This window comes from Chinchilla lanigera, unplaced genomic scaffold, assembly GCF_000276665.1.
Source record: "Chinchilla lanigera isolate Chin_1 unplaced genomic scaffold, ChiLan1.0 scaffold00030, whole genome shotgun sequence".
In the NCBI taxonomy this organism is placed as follows: Eukaryota; Metazoa; Chordata; class Mammalia; order Rodentia; family Chinchillidae; genus Chinchilla; species Chinchilla lanigera.
In genome coordinates this window covers 21,515,038-21,532,114 of record NW_004955431.1, presented here as the reverse complement: position 1 = coordinate 21,532,114, position 17,077 = coordinate 21,515,038, and the positions used below count along the sequence as shown (strand labels likewise).

Genomic DNA, 17,077 nt, shown 5'->3' with positions numbered 1-17,077 from the left:
AGCCGGGGCTGCGGCGGCCGCGTCAGAGCTGTACTCCAGCTGCCCCGCGGCGGCTCAGGCTCGGCCGGAACATTGAACACTGAGCACCGAGCACTGCCGAGGACTCGGACAGACCCGCACCGGCTCGGGCGCTGCGCCGCAGGCTCCTCTCGCGGCCAGGGCTGAGCGACCATGGCAGACAAGGAGGCCGGCGGCAGCGACACCGGGTCCCGAGGTGAGCGCGGGGCGCGGGTTCTGCGGCTGCAGCGGTGAGGGCGGGGGAGGGCCCGCGCCCGGCAGCCCCTTGCGGGCGATGGAAAAGTGGGCGCCTCCGCTCCATCCCGCCCTGGCGGGCGGGGCCAGGGACCCTGGGCCCGGGGGTCAGAGGTGGCCCACCGGTCACGTGTTCGGTTCCGGCCGGGGTGCGGACACTGCGACGCGGTCCGCAGCCCCTGATGGGGCGTCGTGGCTGTCCCCGACGCGGGGTGGCGCCGCGGGCGGCCCGGCCAGAGTCCGGGTGAGCACCGCCTCTCCCTCCTTGCGCGCTGTCCTGGGGATGCCGGCCCTGGCCCGGTGAATGGCTGGCTGTGGGGACCGTTATCCCGCGGTTCATTTCCGTGACTCAGCGAGGCCGGGGAGGGAACCTGGGAGAGATAGGAGATTTGGACCTGTCCCCTCACCCCATCCTGCTCGGGTCGGACTCAAGCTGTGGGAGTGGGGCTGCAGCCCTCAGCTGAACGGCAATCCCGCCCGCATCCCCACCTATCCCCAAGGATTCTCTGGGCGTGAGAAAGACGAAGCCGCGGGGTCTCTCCTTGCCGGGGTCGGAGGCAGGGGGTTCCCGGTGCGGAAATCGAGCGCTTGCATTTTGCAAATGTGCGAGTCTCTTTTTCGAGAGCGATTGAGACTCAGATGGAGGAAGAGCCGGAGAGGACTGGGAAATGGGCCGGGAAAGAGGAGGAGCAGGGCTGTAAATCAAAGCTTCGCCGGCGGAGAAGACGGCTGGCCAGGATTCCAGTCTTCCTGTGCTACCTAAGCAGGGAAAGTTGGGCGCGGGAGGTGCCTCACGTCCCTGACCTGCAGGGCTTTGGCGGTGGCAATCGCGGGAGCCGAGAGAGGTCCAACAGCTTTCTCTGGAACTCCAGGCAAGCCGCCCTGCGAGGATGAAATTAAAATACACGGACGTAAGAGAAATCCAGCCGGGAGAGGGGCCCTCGGCTCTGCTGGGACCCCAGAGTCTGGGAAACTGAGTCCAGCAGCGGCGCAACCACTGTTGGCATTGCATCCCTGTCTTGCTGTAGGTGGCCTCATCCCCCCACCCGCCCTCTGCGCGCCTGGAGCCGCACCTGCCCCCTCCCCAGCCCATTGTTCCTGCGGATCTGGGAGGCGCCTCCCCACACGCACTGCAGTGGTTGGGGAGTGCAGGGTGGGGGCTGGGGATCCTGACCCTGCTCAGCCCTGGGAGGGGCGGTGCAAAGCCCAGGCAGTGCCCAAACGCGACGTGCATCTGCCCCTCTCCTGGTCTTCCCTAGCTGGCGGGCCCAGTGGTCGGACATCCGGCTTTGTCTGAACATCATTCAGCAACTGGATTGACTCATTTGCCTCCCCCCCCCCACGTCTTTTCTTTAAATTGGGGGAAAATTTTAGGATGATCATGGGGAACATCAGAACTGCTTAAAGCCCGAGAGCTAGTGAGCCCAGTTTCTTGTATCTTATGCTGAGATAAAAAAGTGGGTGGTTGGATCAAATGCAAGGTTGGGCATAAGATTTGTCAAAGCAGAACTGCCAGCAGGGATAGGCACCCACTCCTCAACACTGTTAAGTCTTGAAAATCACATTAAATCCTCTGCTCCTGCCTTCACCTACACACACACACACACACACACACACACACACACACACACACAGAGCCAGGATTGGAAGAAGTCCCACCCAGGATGAGAAAACACATGCAGGGTGTGCTGGGCCACCTGCCACTGCTCCCCTGGGTCTGTTCTACAGCGTTTCTTCCCTTGCAGTGAGTTTGAGGCAGCTGGTGAGAACTTCACGCGTGTGGACTTAGACACAGCAACCTGGAGAGCAGGATGTTTCTCACAATTCACTGTGCCTCTCTGGGTTGTCACTCCTTTATCTGCAAAATGGGGGATATTTATAGCATCTCATAGGAGCGGAGTCTACTCACCCTCCTTCCCCTCATCTAGTTCTAAGGTATACTAATTGCATGTTCTGTTATGGGCAGTGAACATGAATTACTTATCTTTTTAAGCCTGCTACTAGAATTTCCTTGGGTGGGAAATTTAAACATAAATTGAATGACCTGTCCAAGGTCATACATCTAAGAAGTTTTGATTGGGACCCAGGCCATCTGATTCCAGGAGCCTTTTACCCGTAAATAGCCCTCATGAATGTGGGCAGAGATTACCATCCTGTGAGCGGCATAAAATGGTTGCTGAGGTTGGAGGTCCCTGGAAGGTGGCATTGGACTTTGGAGATGGGATTTTTTACCATCCTGGCAGTTAGTATTAATAAAAACAAACAAACATTTAAATATTGACATTTGTGGAGGACTTAGTGTATGCTGAAACTTAGGAATATCGAGTTACTCATTTAGCCCCGACCACATTTGTTGAATGAGTGACTCCCTGAGGGGGCCCTGTGACCCCTATTTCGCTGTTCTACCAAGGGCCAAGCTGACAGACTGAGTGGTGCCCAGTTGGGAAGGGGCTGGGGGAGTTTTGGGGCTAGGCTGTTGGACTCAAGGTCCAGATCAAATGGCACACCCTCTCCTAGCACATGCCTGGCACGTCCTAGGTCTCCAGGGAGTTGTGTTGAGTGTTTGAGTGAATGGGATTGTGACTAACAGACTGTGGCTACCCTGTTCCCTTTGGCTATCAGACTACAGGTGAAAGGGGAAGGGCGCTGGTTGCAACTCCCAAGGGAACCAAGGAACAATCAAAGTGATGCTCTGGATATTGCAACTTAGGGTTCTGGCCGTGGGATCTACTGCAGTGTCAACACCAGCCTCTGCAGCTATGCCCCCTGCATAGTGGTTCCCATATCCCCCAGTTCGTGTCCTCCCCCTACAACATGTTATGTTTCCTAGAGCCCTAGAATCCCTGAAGTTCCTTCCTGCCTGGGACATTTGCCTTTGTATAGCAAACTCCTACTGATCCTTCAAAACTTAGTTCAGATGCTACCTCTCAGGAAGCCTTCCTGGATTCATGCATCTGAGTGAGATACACCTGTATAATCTCAAAGCCTCTGGTACTTAACCATTGGTGATGCCAAGTAGTGTTTCTTGAGAGCCTATGTTGTGCCCCTTTTTATGTACGTATCCCATTCACCCCTCAGCCAGGTTGGTATTATCGTCTCCCTATTTTGCCAGTGAGACAGTTGAGAGCTTTGGTCAAACCAGTGACTTGTTGAGTGAATGGGGTTGGGATGTGAATCAGTCATGGAGCCTAAAAGCTGTGCTGATTTTGTTAGTGCCTTTTCTCTTGACAAGGGCAAGAGGTGTCTTTCATTTCCATATTCTTAGTAAGGGTTCAAGCAGGTATTGCTGGTGTTGAGTGAATATGTCAGCAAGCCACGAGAGATCACAGCAGTGGGGAATGGCATCCACATCCCGGCCTCTCCACAGTGCCACCTCTAGCAGCTCAGATGCTCAGAAGTGGGCCAAGCTGGAGGGGGGAGGGGGACGGGGCTTGGATGATCTCTGAAGAGATTCGGCTTTGATTCCGACAAGGCTCTGAGTGACAACTCAATCTTGTTGGGGGTGGAATGCACTCTTGTCATATAAATAGGCGTCTTTGGTAAGGGAGAAAGCGTCTTTATCACTGCTGTGCGTAATTAGGATGGCAGGCAGGAATCAGGGCCTTTTAATGAATGAGCAGCATGTGGCAGAGAGGGAACACTGCCCCCACGGGCACACTGGACCTGGCTGGGCCTGGGCATCCCCCAGAGAAGAGTAGGGAGTGCCCAGCAAGGAAACCAGCCCCTGCAGCAGGCCCTGCAGACCTCTACTGCATTCCTGAAATGGTAAATGATTCCGGGTCCGTGCTCTTCCCTCAGAGGTGCAGTCATATATTGTGGGTGGGTAAGACCCAAGTGGCTTGTAGTGCAAAGACTCCAGCTAGACTTGATTTTCCCCATCTGTGAAGGGGGTGCACAGTGTCTGCTTTGATACATTGGGGACATAGTAGTAATATGGACTGACAGCAAATGGCCTTGTCATTTGTCCAGCCCTTTGCCCATAGGAGGAAGAGAGAGGTGGCCTTTGCATCTTTATCCCAGTGCCCACTGGAGTCACTGTTTCCATGTGTGAGGTGGTGGTGGGTCAAGTTGGTCTGCTTTTCTTGGGGGCTTTGGGAGAAGGGCAAGTTCTGCCCTGATTCTTTTCAGGTTTGGGGCTGTATGGCGGCATGTTCAGATCCTGATTACTTTGGGCTAGTGATACTCCTCTCTCTGAAGTAACCCTTTGGAAATGGTGTGAGTCCCTCTGCTCTTTCCCCACATCTACAAATTCCACAGTGAGTGTGTGTGTGTGTGTGTGTGTGTGTGTGTGTGTGTGTGTGTAGGGGGTGATGGCAGTAGGGGGCTGCCCTGGCTTCCAGGAACCTATATGTAGCCAGCTACTCTCTTGGTCTTGGGATGATCCTTTAGGGTGAGTTACCTGGGGTTCTCCTGTTGGAATCTCCTATAAAGCTTCTCAGAAGGCCTCATACCCGAGCTTTATCCCAGACCCGTTACATCAGGACCTCTTCCAGTGGGCAGCTAACCCTGTGAGTCCGGGAGTCCCACACATCACATTTGGGCCCACAGCACCTAGGGTGGGACAGGGGGCAGCAGACAAGTTACTCCCTTGTGTTGGGTTGTCTTAGTCAGCAAATCTTTCTTAAACATCACCTCTATGCTAAATGTATTGCTGGTATTATATTATCACTTTTTTTTTTCTTTTAAGATGATTTCTCACTGTGTTGCCCAGGTTGGTCTCCATCTCCTGTGCTCAAGTGATCCTCTTGCCTCAGCCTCCTGAGTGGCTGGGACTAGAGATGTACACCATCCTACACAGCTCTAATATCATCTTAGGTAATTTTTACAAACACACTACAAAGTGGGTGATTCTGTACAGGGAAAAGCTGAGGTTCAGGGTCACTTAAGTTCATTTGCAGGGCAACACAGCTCCTCAGGGTGTAGTGAGAAAAGAGCTGAGAGCTGTCAGCTGTGGGCTTATCATGTCCCAGGGAACTGCTTCCCAAAATTCAACTGTTTGAGGTTCACCTTGCTAATTCCACCAGATGTATGAACCCCCCAGCCCCACAAACTGTGAGTTACTGATTTTCTTTCAATCCATCATTCAAAAGCTGTGTTTATTTCAGGTAGAATAGTTATGTCAGTGCCATAAGTAGAAATCCTGTATCCCTTGCCATAAACAGGAGGTGACTACAGCATAAATACCCAGAAGGCCAAACAAGGTTATAGCTCTTTAGGTAGCCTCTGCTGCCCACAGGAAGCTTTGTGTGGAGGTGGAGGCTGTGCTGTGGCTCCATAGGGGCCTGAAAAGTTCTAGAGAGAATTAGAACCCAGCACCAGATGGAGACCTTCTCTTTAGTGGAATTAGGCTTGAAACAGACTCAAATAGGAAGGGAAGAGCAGTAGGAATCATGAGACCAAGGAGAGCACAAGGCAGTGATACCCATTCTCCACCTCCTGTAATTAATTCCTCCCTGGAAATGGGCCCTGGGAGTGTGCATTTACAGAGCTCACACTGAGCTCTGTAATCCTAAGCTCAGGTAGAGCCAGTGTGAAATGTGGCTGCTTGGCGCCTGGATGACCATTTGCATCCTCCCACCAGCGGGTGGGGACCCTGAACTAGGGTGTGCTGCTTTGTGGAGACTGGGCAGGGAAGAAGGAATGCTCCACCAGGAATTTGCTCTTAGCTTGGATTCCATTCCTAGATTTACCACTGAGCAGCTTTGGGATTCTGGACAAATAGCATACGTATCCCCTCTCCCTCGCGTCAGCTTCCTCTTCTTTGAAGTAGGAGTGGTCATAGGACCCATCTTTGAGGGTTTTATTTGCTCCCACCGCTCATGCTGTATTCCCTGGTGTACAGTCCATGTTCGCTGTTATCTGCTATTTGTTAGTGTCAAATAGGGCAGTTATTAGTGGCTGCCTTTCATCCAGGAGGCTCAGAGGGGAGAAGGACTGGCCTGAGCCCCCTGGAGCTAATCAGGAGCAGACAAAGGCCATGTGACATCTTGTCCATCAGTCCCGGAACCTTGGAGGAGCACTGTGTATCTCAGGCGCTTGGCCCCATTTGGCTCTCACTTGGCCCTTGGCCAGGGCTTTGAGCTCCTCACTGAGTTTTCTGACTGGAGCAGCCAGTGGGGTTCAAGGTCTTCTTGTTCCTGTACTAGATCCAGTGCTGGCTGAACTCTGTCCTCAAATGGACTCGCTTCCACTCTCAGCCAGGCTCTGCTGGCATGTTGAGCCCCAGATCTGTAGCTTTGCAGATGCGTCTCTGAGCTCTGCTGGGACCACCCCTCTTCGACCAGCCGTGACTGTGCCATGGCAGCTTCGGGTGTCCCGTGGGGCTGGCAGCAGGCAGCTCCATGGAACCTCTTCTGGGAAACTCTGGGGTGCAGAGTTTGGGCCTCAGTTTTGGTGGCCTTACGTTTAGGGTGCCTGTGCATTCAGCTTGGCCGCAGTATAGAGTGCACCTCTTATCTCAGTAAAGCTAATATGACTCCTTGCACTTCCAAATTCCCCATTTGGAAGATGACGTGGTGGTGCTACCTTGTCTTCTCAGCCACCAGAGCCTCAGGTAGGACAAGGCAGGCAGGAGAATTTGCTTAAACCTGGGACTTGGGCTCAGAGACTTGTGGGTTCAGACGTGTTTTTACCTCTGGGTTTAACATTGCTGTACCTCAGTTTCTTCTGTTGTAATAAGCCATGCTCCACTGGGGTGTGGGAGAACTAAGTGAAAGGGTATCTGTAAAGTACTTAACTTGAATCTAGTAGAAAGAAGTTGCACAGTACGTATCGTTATTCTGTTATTGCCGCTGTTACGTTGATTTGGGAGGTATGATGGTCAGATGTGGGATCTGGGGCGAGACATCATGGGTTCAGATCTGGACTGTGTCATTTACCTGCTGTGTGGAGGTAAATTAAGCCCCTTCCAGGCTTAATTTTTTCATCTGTACAGTATGGGTTCCAATAGTGTCTTCTTTGTAGGGTTTAGGGAGCATTAAATGAATTCGTTTAAGAAAAGCACTTAAAACAGGGCCAGGCATGAAGTAGACACCAAATTAAATGTTAACTAGCTGTTAATGTAATTATAAATAAGTACCAAATTTGTTCTTCTAGGCAGGAAGAATGATCTAACATTAGTTTCCCTTTGCTGTAGAAAAAAATTACAAGTATAGTGTTTTAAAACGATAGAGTTTATTATATAACATTCCTGGAGGTAAAAAATAAGCCCCAAATGGGTCTCACTGGGCTAAAACCAAGGTGTTAGCAGAGCGGTGTCCTTCTGGAGGTGCTAGGGAACAAACCCTTTCTTCTTCCTGCCTGTCCCTTACGAGGACTCTTGTATAAGGACCTTTTATAAAGCCTCCCTGGATAACCCAGGGCACTGTGCCATCTCAAGATCTTTAATTTAATCACACCTATAAAATCCCTGCTGTGGTGGGAAGCAACACTTTCATAGGTTCCAGGAATTAGACATACGCATATTTGGGAGAGGGCATTATTGAGCCTACCATAGCTAGAAAGAATGGGGTCCGTCTGGATTTAGAAGTGCTAGTTAGAAAGCCTCTGTCTCCTTCCAGTGCTCCCGCTTTGAGCACTGGAGGTGACTCCTCTTTAGTGTTTACAGAGTCAAGTTCCTCCCGTACCTGCTGCATGCTGCCTTTGCTGGGGTCTAGATGGTTGATCAGCTCTGTTTTGTATTTCATCTCTGGAGTATCATTGGAGATATTACCACTTTCGGGGGTGGTTTAACTTCTTCTCAGGGACCTAAGGCATCATTGAGATCCGAATAAAGATATCTTAGCTCCCAAGCAGGGAGAACAATTGAAGTATTAAAGAATGGGTGAAATATCTACCAAATGTCACATTTTTTCCACCCTACAAATGTTAATCTGTTTGTTCTTGCTGTATAATAAACCATTCCACTATTTAGTGGCTTAAAACAATAGTCATTTTATTTGCTCAAGATTCTGTGGGTAGGACTCTGCCTGGTGGTTCCTTTGCTAGTTTTGCTTACAGTCACTCATGTGACTGCACCCATCTGATGGCTTCACGGGGCCGGACAGTCTGAGGTGCCCCCATCACAGGGTTGGCACTGGTATCTGTTGGGCTTTTGCCCTCTTAGAGACCAGCTTGGGCTTCTTTATGTGGTGGTCTCAAGGCAGCAAGATGCTGAAAGGGGACATAGCAGGGGTTCTGGAGCCCTTCCTGGGAAGGTGTGTCAAACCACTTCTGCTGCATTCTGCTTGTCCCTGCAAGGCACCAGGCCAGGCCAGATACAGGGGTGGAGAAAGAGACCCTACTTCTTAATAAGAGGAGCCGCAAAGCATATGTGACTATTTTGAATCCAGAGAGTCATCTTCATTACAATATTAAAGTCTAAAATCATTCTACATTTATCATACTATAAATACTAAAAAAAAAAAAAGAAAAAAATCACACTACATTTTAAAACAACCCAGTTAGAACTTTTTGCTTGTTAAGACTTTCTGCAAGTATTAGAGGCTCATCTTACCCTGAAAACTGTTTTGCAGTAATGTGGATGTATAATTGTTAAATATGGGAATGATGTTGGTATGCTTAAAAGTTGTGTTAGTTCATTTGCAGTTTTGCCCAGTGGTCAGGAGACACTTGCTTAGTTAAAGAGCAGTACATAAAGAATTTAAGAAAAGCTAGAAATGTAAGATGTACCTGCCTTTAATGCAGACCCTGGCTGTTTTTGTGTCTTTTCTGTCCTTAAGCTTTATTCAAAAGCTTAGGAGGGACCTGAAGAAGCTGCAAAGACATAGGCCCCAGAAACCAAGTGGGTCCAGGTGGCGCTGCAGATGGGATTTTAATTTTGACAAGAACCCGCTCTAAAGAAGTGAGTGCCCCGAGGTCCTTCACCTCGAGGAAGGGTGCTGGTGTTCCTGCAGCCCGGTAGGGTTTGACCATGCTGGAAGTTTATTAGAGCTGTGACTATTTTTGGAAAAGTTCTGGTAACAAACTTCCATAGGTGTTAAGTGATATGCACCAGCTCTGCTTTCCCCATGAATCCTGTTATTTTTAGTGTGCGGTTTTGAGGGATGTGAAGATTTTCAGGAAAATATACCACATTATAGTAGAAATGATTGTACTTATACTTAATGTGAGAGGACTGTCTATTAAGCAGTAATTGCTCTGATGAGGGGTTGGGATCTTGAATGGCTGAGTCACATCTCCCATCTTATTTCTGAGTATATGAACTAAACTCTGGAGACTGCTTTACCTCCCAGGTATTTGCAGCTGTATTGGGAGTTTTATTTTACTATGTCCTGATTTTATTGTCAGGAAAATGAGGCTTCAGGAAGGTAGTAAATTCTGTAGGATGGAGCTTCTGTTCCATTGACTCATCGAGCACCCCAGGATTGCAGACAGACATGGTTTTGCCAGTATCTTGTTGTTTGTTTATTCATTCATTCAGAGACAGAATCTCACTATGTATTCCAGGTTGGCCTTGAATTCGGGTGGCAATCATCCTGCCTCAGCTCCTAGCTGCTGGGTTTATGGGTGTGCACCTCCAGGCCAGGCTTGTCAGTGTGCTTTGCCTTTTACAAACTGGCAATAAAATAATGTCCCTTGTCACTTCCCATTTTTTGTAAATCAGCCTTCATGGTCTTGCAGATTTTTCTGCCACAAGAAACAGTGGCTTCTATGCCCAGCATCCTCATTCCCTTTTGAGATGCAGAAGATGGGCTTGAGCCTGCTGATTTGAGCCTCCACCTGGCCTCTGTTTGTTAACTAGATTTCCCTGTGCTAAAGGCTAAATTCCTCTGGTCACTTCCTTCCTTTCTTTTCCCTTTCTCATTGTTCATCTCTGCCAGTTGGGCAGGAAACAGCACAAGTTTCAGGAATCCTGTTCCCAAAGTGGAGGTGGAAGTTACTGTCAGAAAACAGAGTTCATGGTGGCGTCTACAGCCAAATAGAAGCCAAGCTGACAAATGTCAAGGCTGGGTCCACACTTTTGATTTATCAACGGGCACACTGAGCACAGAGAGAGCAGAGAAAGGCCTGGAACATTTGGCGAAGTTGGGATAAGAAACCAGCGTGCAGACTCCCATTAAACCCCTTCCGCCTGAACCCAGAGATGCCCTCAGAATCCTTCTTGACATCATGCTGCAGACAAACACCCCTAATCAACCGGAGAAGGAGCAAGGATCTAAACCTCCTTGTCTAATGACTCAAGGACTTATCTCTCCCTGCAGCAGTTACATTGTAAAATAGTGTTTAGAGAAATAAAGCTTAACTCAGGAGAAGGAGGCGTGAACTCATATTGCAACAAAAGAAAGATGCCTTAGTAATAGAGCCACACCTTTTCCCGTACTGGTTCTTGCGTGGTCCCTCACTTGACGTCGGTAGTTTGCTGTCTTTCTGTGGCTTGTCCTTGACAGAATGCCCTTTTTACATGGGCATCATTATGACTGTTGGTTGTCTAGCTAGAGTAAAAGTCAAAAATGCAACTTCATGGTGAGGATCCTGGGGTGGCCCTGGGGGACGGTCTGAGTGGGGAAAGTGAGAGAGAGGTGGCCGTTCTCTTTCCCTGACCCTTACTTCTGCTTTGCCCTGCCGGTCACCTCCCCTTCCTCCCTGCAGGCCCACTTTGTGTGTTCCACTGTGGCCAGTGTGGCCACCCATACTGTCCACGTTGAAGTGATAATTTCCAGTTATACAAAACACTTTCCATCTGTATGTTCCTGTTTCTCTCTCCTAGAGAAGTCTTCCCTGTCCAAAGGACAGGGCTCCTTGCTGGGAGCGGGTGTTAGGAGGGTGTTGTTTGGCTGATGGTCAGAGAGCGAGCGTCTCCTACAAATAGTTACAGTGCTGGTCGCTGAATAAACCTTGTGCAGGACTTACTTCCTAGGCAAGGGCTGCAATACATAAAGGATGAATGGACATCTGGTTGGAAAATTTCTTCTTTTGTTCTTTCTTAGAAAATGACCTCCTGCCTTCAGAGTACTTCATGCTCCCTGGTATAACTGACCACTGGGTCCCTCCAGTGAGTGGACAGTACAGTCCCATGGTGTGTTCTCCTGGTGCTTGCTGGTCTCTCTGTATGACATTGGCTAGCTGGTCCTGTTAAAGGGGCCATGGGCATCAAGTCCAGCTGGGGTTTCCTCAGCCAGCACTTAGAGTGCCGCAGAAGGGACACATCTTTCATCGGATGATGCCAAATACATCATCTGATGCATTTGCTTCAGCGCCAATTCTGTCTCAACTCAAGGACAGATTCAAGGACCCTTCAGGGGAGGCGTGAGTGATCAGGGGTGGGAGGCCATCAGGGATGTAACTTTGGGAAATGCACAGAGGCCCACATAGCAGGACACTGGAGTTGACTGTGGGCGTGGGGCTGTGCTGGGGATCCGGGCTACACCTTGATGCATACGCTTCTCTAGCCCTAGTGCCTCAGCTTCTCCCGCAGGAATTGCTGGGAGAGCTGAGAGACAGAGTCATGCTTGTCCTGGACAGTGGGGTAGGGGAGAGCTAGATGGGCCAGTCCCTTTCTGGCATGTTCTGGGCACTACAAAGATGCCTTCTCTGGCATGTTCTGGAGGGCTCCACACATGTCTTTGCAAGGCTGTCACCCAGAGCCTCAGGTCTTTCTGTCTCAGAGCATCCTTTGCAAGATGGCTTGAAGACAGTAGCCAGAGTCCCATTCCTCTCAGGGTTGTCCTCTGGTAGTCTTGGCCAGGACACTTCCTTGGATACATGGGGCCAGGATTCACCCAAGACCATGCAGTCCCTGAAGGGAGGGCCTAGCAGTTGGAATGTTACGGGAAAGACCCCAGGCCTCAGGCAGAGTACACCTTGGAATCAGATGGTGCCTATTTCAAATCCTGGTGTTACCTCTTACTGTGTGGCTTTAGGAAAGTCATTTAGCCTCTCTGGGCCTCAATTCAGTGCAAAAGTGCCCAATACACCATGGCTGGCAGCTAGTATGGGATGGTATTTGATGGGGTATAACAGGCTTATGAAATTAGAAAGTCCTATCTTGAGTCCTGGCTCCCACATTGGCTGGTCGTCTGACTTTGGCTTGAGTGAGTTACTCAGCCTCTCTGAACCCTGTGATCTTATCTGAAAAATGTAGATGAGAATTAGATGTGGTCAAGTATATGATTACAAGGTGTGTGCATTGAATGTTAGGCATTATCTTTATTACTGAAAGCCCCACTGGGCACATATTAGGTGCTTAGTCATACTGGGGACCTGGCTAAGTAGGTAGAATTCCTGCTGGGGAAATTTTTTAAAAATCAGGTTCAGTGAGGTCTAAGTTATATAAGGTGAAGCTCATGCTTTTAAGTGTACAGTTCTGTGAGCTTTTTTGAATGTATATAGTTATGCAACCACCATCACATCAATACATAGAACTTTTCCAACTTGGTAGGATTTTCTCAGTCAGAGAAATTTACAGACAGGATCCTTCTGGTTTGTAAAGGGCCCTACCTCAAACAGTGGAGGATCCCAAGGCCTAGGCCATGCCCTGCAATGCTAGGCTCAGGGGCACTAGGATTAAGGGTGTGAGTGCTACCTACCCTAAGTAGCCTAGATAAGGGATAGAAGGAACAGTGATTGTCCCTTGTTGCTTTGCTACCTTCTGCCCACCATGAACTGTTTCTACTTTGTGGTGTCTATCTGCCATGCCACCCTGCCTTGGAGCCAGCTGCAGCTGATTGTGGATTGAAACCTCTACAAACTGTGAGCTCAGTAAACTTTTTCTCCTTTAACTTTGTGTCTGTCTGTCTATCTATCTATCTATCTATCTATCTATCTATCTATCTCCTTCCAGGCAGGCACTTCTGCTACTGAGCTATATCCCCAGCCCTGGCATTTTGTCTCAGCAAAAAGAGAAGAGAAAAGTAACTAAGACAGCTCCCTATGCCTACTGACACAAAGCCTGGATTCTACTCCAGGATTTTAGTCATGCATACTTGATCTGACAGTATATTCTTTTGAATTGAGTGTTATTTTTCCAGTGTCCTCTGTGTGTGTGTGTGTGTGTGTGTGTGTGTGTGTGTGTGTACTGAGGATTGAACCCAGGGCCTTTGCACTGAGCTACATACCCAGCTCTCTCTCTCTCTCTCCTTCTCTCTCTCTCTACCTATCTACCTATCTGTCTATCTCTATTTTGAGACAAGTTCTCACTAAGTTGCTGAGGTGCCTGGCCTCATCTTGAACTTGTGATCCTCCTGCTTCAGTCTCCCTGAGTGCTGGGATTAGAGATATGAACCACCATCCCCAGTGTCCAGGACAGCCATGTTTTCAAAGGAACTCCCATTCTGCAGATAAAGTCCTTAGCTAGGTAAGCAGTGGCAAGTAGCCTTTAATTGTGTGTGCCATCTCTGACCCTCAGAAAGAGGTTGTCTATAGGTGTGGGAAGTCTGTAGCCACTCTGGCCCAGTTGGGAAGAATGTGATGATTGCTAAGTGTTGTGTTTCCCAAGTGCCAGCCTGTGGGTAAGTCAGTGATGGTCTCCAATGAACAAAGCCTATGGTGGTCTGTGAAGAAGCTACCCAGGTGACTGTAGTAGGTTTTCAGGAAGCTAAACTTATTCCATCTCAATAAGTCCTTCTGTTGCTTTGTTACACAAGGAGCCTACAATAAGTCAACAGGTTTGTGTAGTCTTTGTGTACAGATTTGTGTAGTCTTCCCTTATCTGGACTCTGGGTTCAGCCATGCTGCTTGTTTTAGGTGTCAGCAAACATGAAGGCAGCAGAGGCTTGATAAGGTCTATGGTAATCAATTTCCAACACTATAGCAAAATACCTGGTATAATTAATTTATAAACAGAAGAGATTTATTTTGGCATCTGGTTTTAGAAGTTTAGTCTATGTATTGGGACTTGTCACTTTTAGACCTTTGGCAGGGTGGCCAGGCTGGCAGTGGTGGAGAGCATGTGGGAGGGAAAACTGCACACCTTATGGTCAGGAAGTGAGAGAGGAGGGGGAGAAAGAGAAAGGAAGGGGAGAGAGAGGAAGTGGGAGGGAGGATGTTAGGGTCTGTGTCTAGATATCCCACCAAAGCCTCATGTGGTTATAGAGTTTGTGATGCTGGGATTACAGGTGTGTGATCAGTAAATTGCTCCACTGATTGGTTTGGGATAGTTCTGGCTGGGAGTAAGAGTGTGACTGCTACAGCTGCCCTAGGGTGGGTAGCCTGCATATAACATTAGGGACAGAAAGCATCTTGGCCTTTCTCCCTCGTTGCTTTTGCTTTCTTCTGCTGCCATGAGCAGTTCCCCCTCTGCCATATGCCACCCTGCCTTGAAGCCAGGGGATTACGGACTGAACCCTCTACAAACTGTGAGCTAAATAAACCTTTTCCCCCCTTTCACTTTCGGTGTTGGGCATTTTGTCTCTGCAATGAGAAAAGTAACTAAGACAGAGGGGGAAAGACACACACACACACACACACACACACACACACACACACACACCAGGGTTCACAACCCACTTTGAGGGCACACTTCGAAGCACCAGCTGCCTCCCAGTACGTCCCATTTCTTAAAGGTTTTATCACCTCCTAATAGTCACTTGAGGATTACGCCTTTGGGGGACATTCAGTATCTAAACCATAGCAGTGTGTGTCAGTGCATCATGACTTGCCTACTTGTTACACTACTGTTTAACAAGGTGCAGGTGGCCTTGATGGAGGACCAAGTAGAAGGGAGCTGAGGCCCCTGACTGACAGCCCAGCTGAGCAGCAGACGTGAGTGAGGCTGCATTGGCCCATCTAAGGCGAGTTGAGCCTTCAGATGACTGTAGCTGCTTGAGTGGGTCCAAGATGTGAGAAACTCAAAGTGTGAAATTCTGTGCAAATAAGTGATTATTGTAAGCCACTAGACTTTGGAATTAATTTTTTTGGTAGCAGTAGATAACTGGTAGTGTCCTTGTTATAGTGTACATATGAAGCGTCCCCCAAAGATTCTTGGATTAAGGGCTTAATTCCCAAGCAGCAGTGGAGTCTAGTGGTGGAGTCTAGAGAGTGATTGGATCAGAAGGGCACTGATTTCATCAATGGATGAATCCATTGAAAATTCATAGCTGAATGGGCAATGAATGGCCTATTAAGAGTTCGGGCCCAGTTGGAGGAAGTGAATCACTGGGAGCATGCCTGTGAAGAGTGTATCTTATCTTCTGCCTCTTCCTCCGTGGTGCTTTTGCTGCTACCATGAGGCAAGCAGCTTTCCCCCTGCCCCTGCCCTGCTGCCATGATCCGTGATGTTTCTGCCTTGGATCCAGCAGATGACAGCGTGAAATCTCTGACCCTTTTCTCCCTTCAATTGTATGTATCGGGTCTTTCGTCTCAGCAATGAAAGGTGGCTAATGCAGTTCTATTTTCATTTGTTCTGGGAATTGAATGTAGTAGAAGACAGTAGGTTTGATAAAAATATGATAACATCTGCTCATAGCAAATAAAAATATGACAACACTTTGTCAGGTCCTCGACTTTCGGTGGGAAAGTAACTTGCGGCTTGGTAACTTGAGGCATCTTATGATTTCTGACTCAAGTGAGGGTCTGGATGAGCCGTTACTATGCCGTCATGAGTCTTTACCCATCATTAACACACCAATTAGTGTGACTTCGATTATCGAGTGAGAAATGATGACAGCGAGTAGGTGGCGATGGTAGCTGTCAGTGTTCTGTGAGCCACTTCTTTATGTTCCAGATGAAGAAGGAGTCTTTGAAAGTGACAGTAAGCTGACAAGCACCCTGGGACATACTTTTTCCTTGACCCAAGGCAAGACTGACTAGGTGGGATCTTGGCCATGGGCAAGATTGGGCCTGGTGGTTTGAAGGGTACCCTTAAAGGGGGCCATGTTAGTCCATTTTCTATTGCTGTAATAACGTATCTGAGACCAGATGGTTTATAAAGAATAGAGGCTTATTTGATTCCTGATTTTGGAGGCTGAGAAATTCAAGAGCAAGGTGTTGTCTGCATCTGCTCAGTGTTTGGTGAGGGCTTCCTGGATGCATTATCATATGGCAGAGAGCATCATATGGAGAAACAGAGCCAGTGTGCTAGCTCCAGTCTCTCTTTCTCTTATAAAACCACTGATGTCATCCAGGAATCACCAGGGTTTTGTGTCCTACAATAGCAGCCCCTTACCCTTCTCCCAGAAGGGGAGAACTCATATCTAGTACCTTGCCCAGCTCCGTGCTCATGACAGATTGCTTCCTCAGAGAGAATTTGTAACTCTGCTTGCATCTGTGAGTCTGCTTACAATTTAAGGAACCTCTTCCCTGCCTGCCTTCCCTCCTCTCAGGGTCGGGCCTGTTGGAGTCATGTGGTCCTCTCATGTATACTGCCATTCCCAGCTTCAGGCTTGCTCTAGAATTTGACAACTGAGTGCTGGGATTCTGATGCAGTGTCAAGGATTAAAGCCCAGGCCATTGCCAGTTGGAAAAGGTGGGGCCCAGCAATATAGCCAGGTCCTTGGGCCCAACGTGCATCCTGGGACCTGAGCAGGGTGCTCCTCACCTTCCAGGATGGCAGGGTTTCTGTCTTGCCACTGAAGGCAGGACCTATTTGGGGATATTTGGAGGGGTGTCACATGATGAAGCCAGAAGCAGCAAACATGAAGTGTAGCTCCTGGGGTGGGCGGCCTTGAGCAGTGTCTAGCAGTTCAAGAGCCTCTTTCTGGTAGGGTCTTGACCTGTGCTATCTTTAGCAGACAACTTAGTTTCAGGGACCAGTCAAATCCTGGCTTCAAGCCTCAGCTATGCTGTTAACTGCTGTGATGCTTCCAGTAGGCCCCCAACTTCTCCGAGTTGCCTTTCCCTCCTCTAGAGGATGGGCCTGATACTTAGAGCTTTTGCTACAGTGTCACTG

The 17,077-nt window shown here is 49.0% G+C and overlaps 1 protein-coding gene across 7 annotated transcripts in view; it reads left to right on the top strand.

Moving 5' to 3' along the window:
* Positions 1-17,077, top strand: part of Hspa12a (heat shock 70kDa protein 12A) — a 161,402-nt gene that overhangs the window by 93,865 nt on the left and 50,460 nt on the right. The window contains exon 1 of one of the 7 annotated variants that reach the window (XM_005387865.2): positions 8-214. The exons of the other annotated variants lie outside the window; for them this stretch is intronic. Coding sequence (XP_005387922.1) covers positions 172-214 — 43 coding nt within the window. The 5' untranslated portion in view covers positions 8-171. Of the gene's footprint in view, positions 1-7; positions 215-17,077 lie in introns of those variants that run through there. 7 annotated transcript variants of the gene reach the window in all.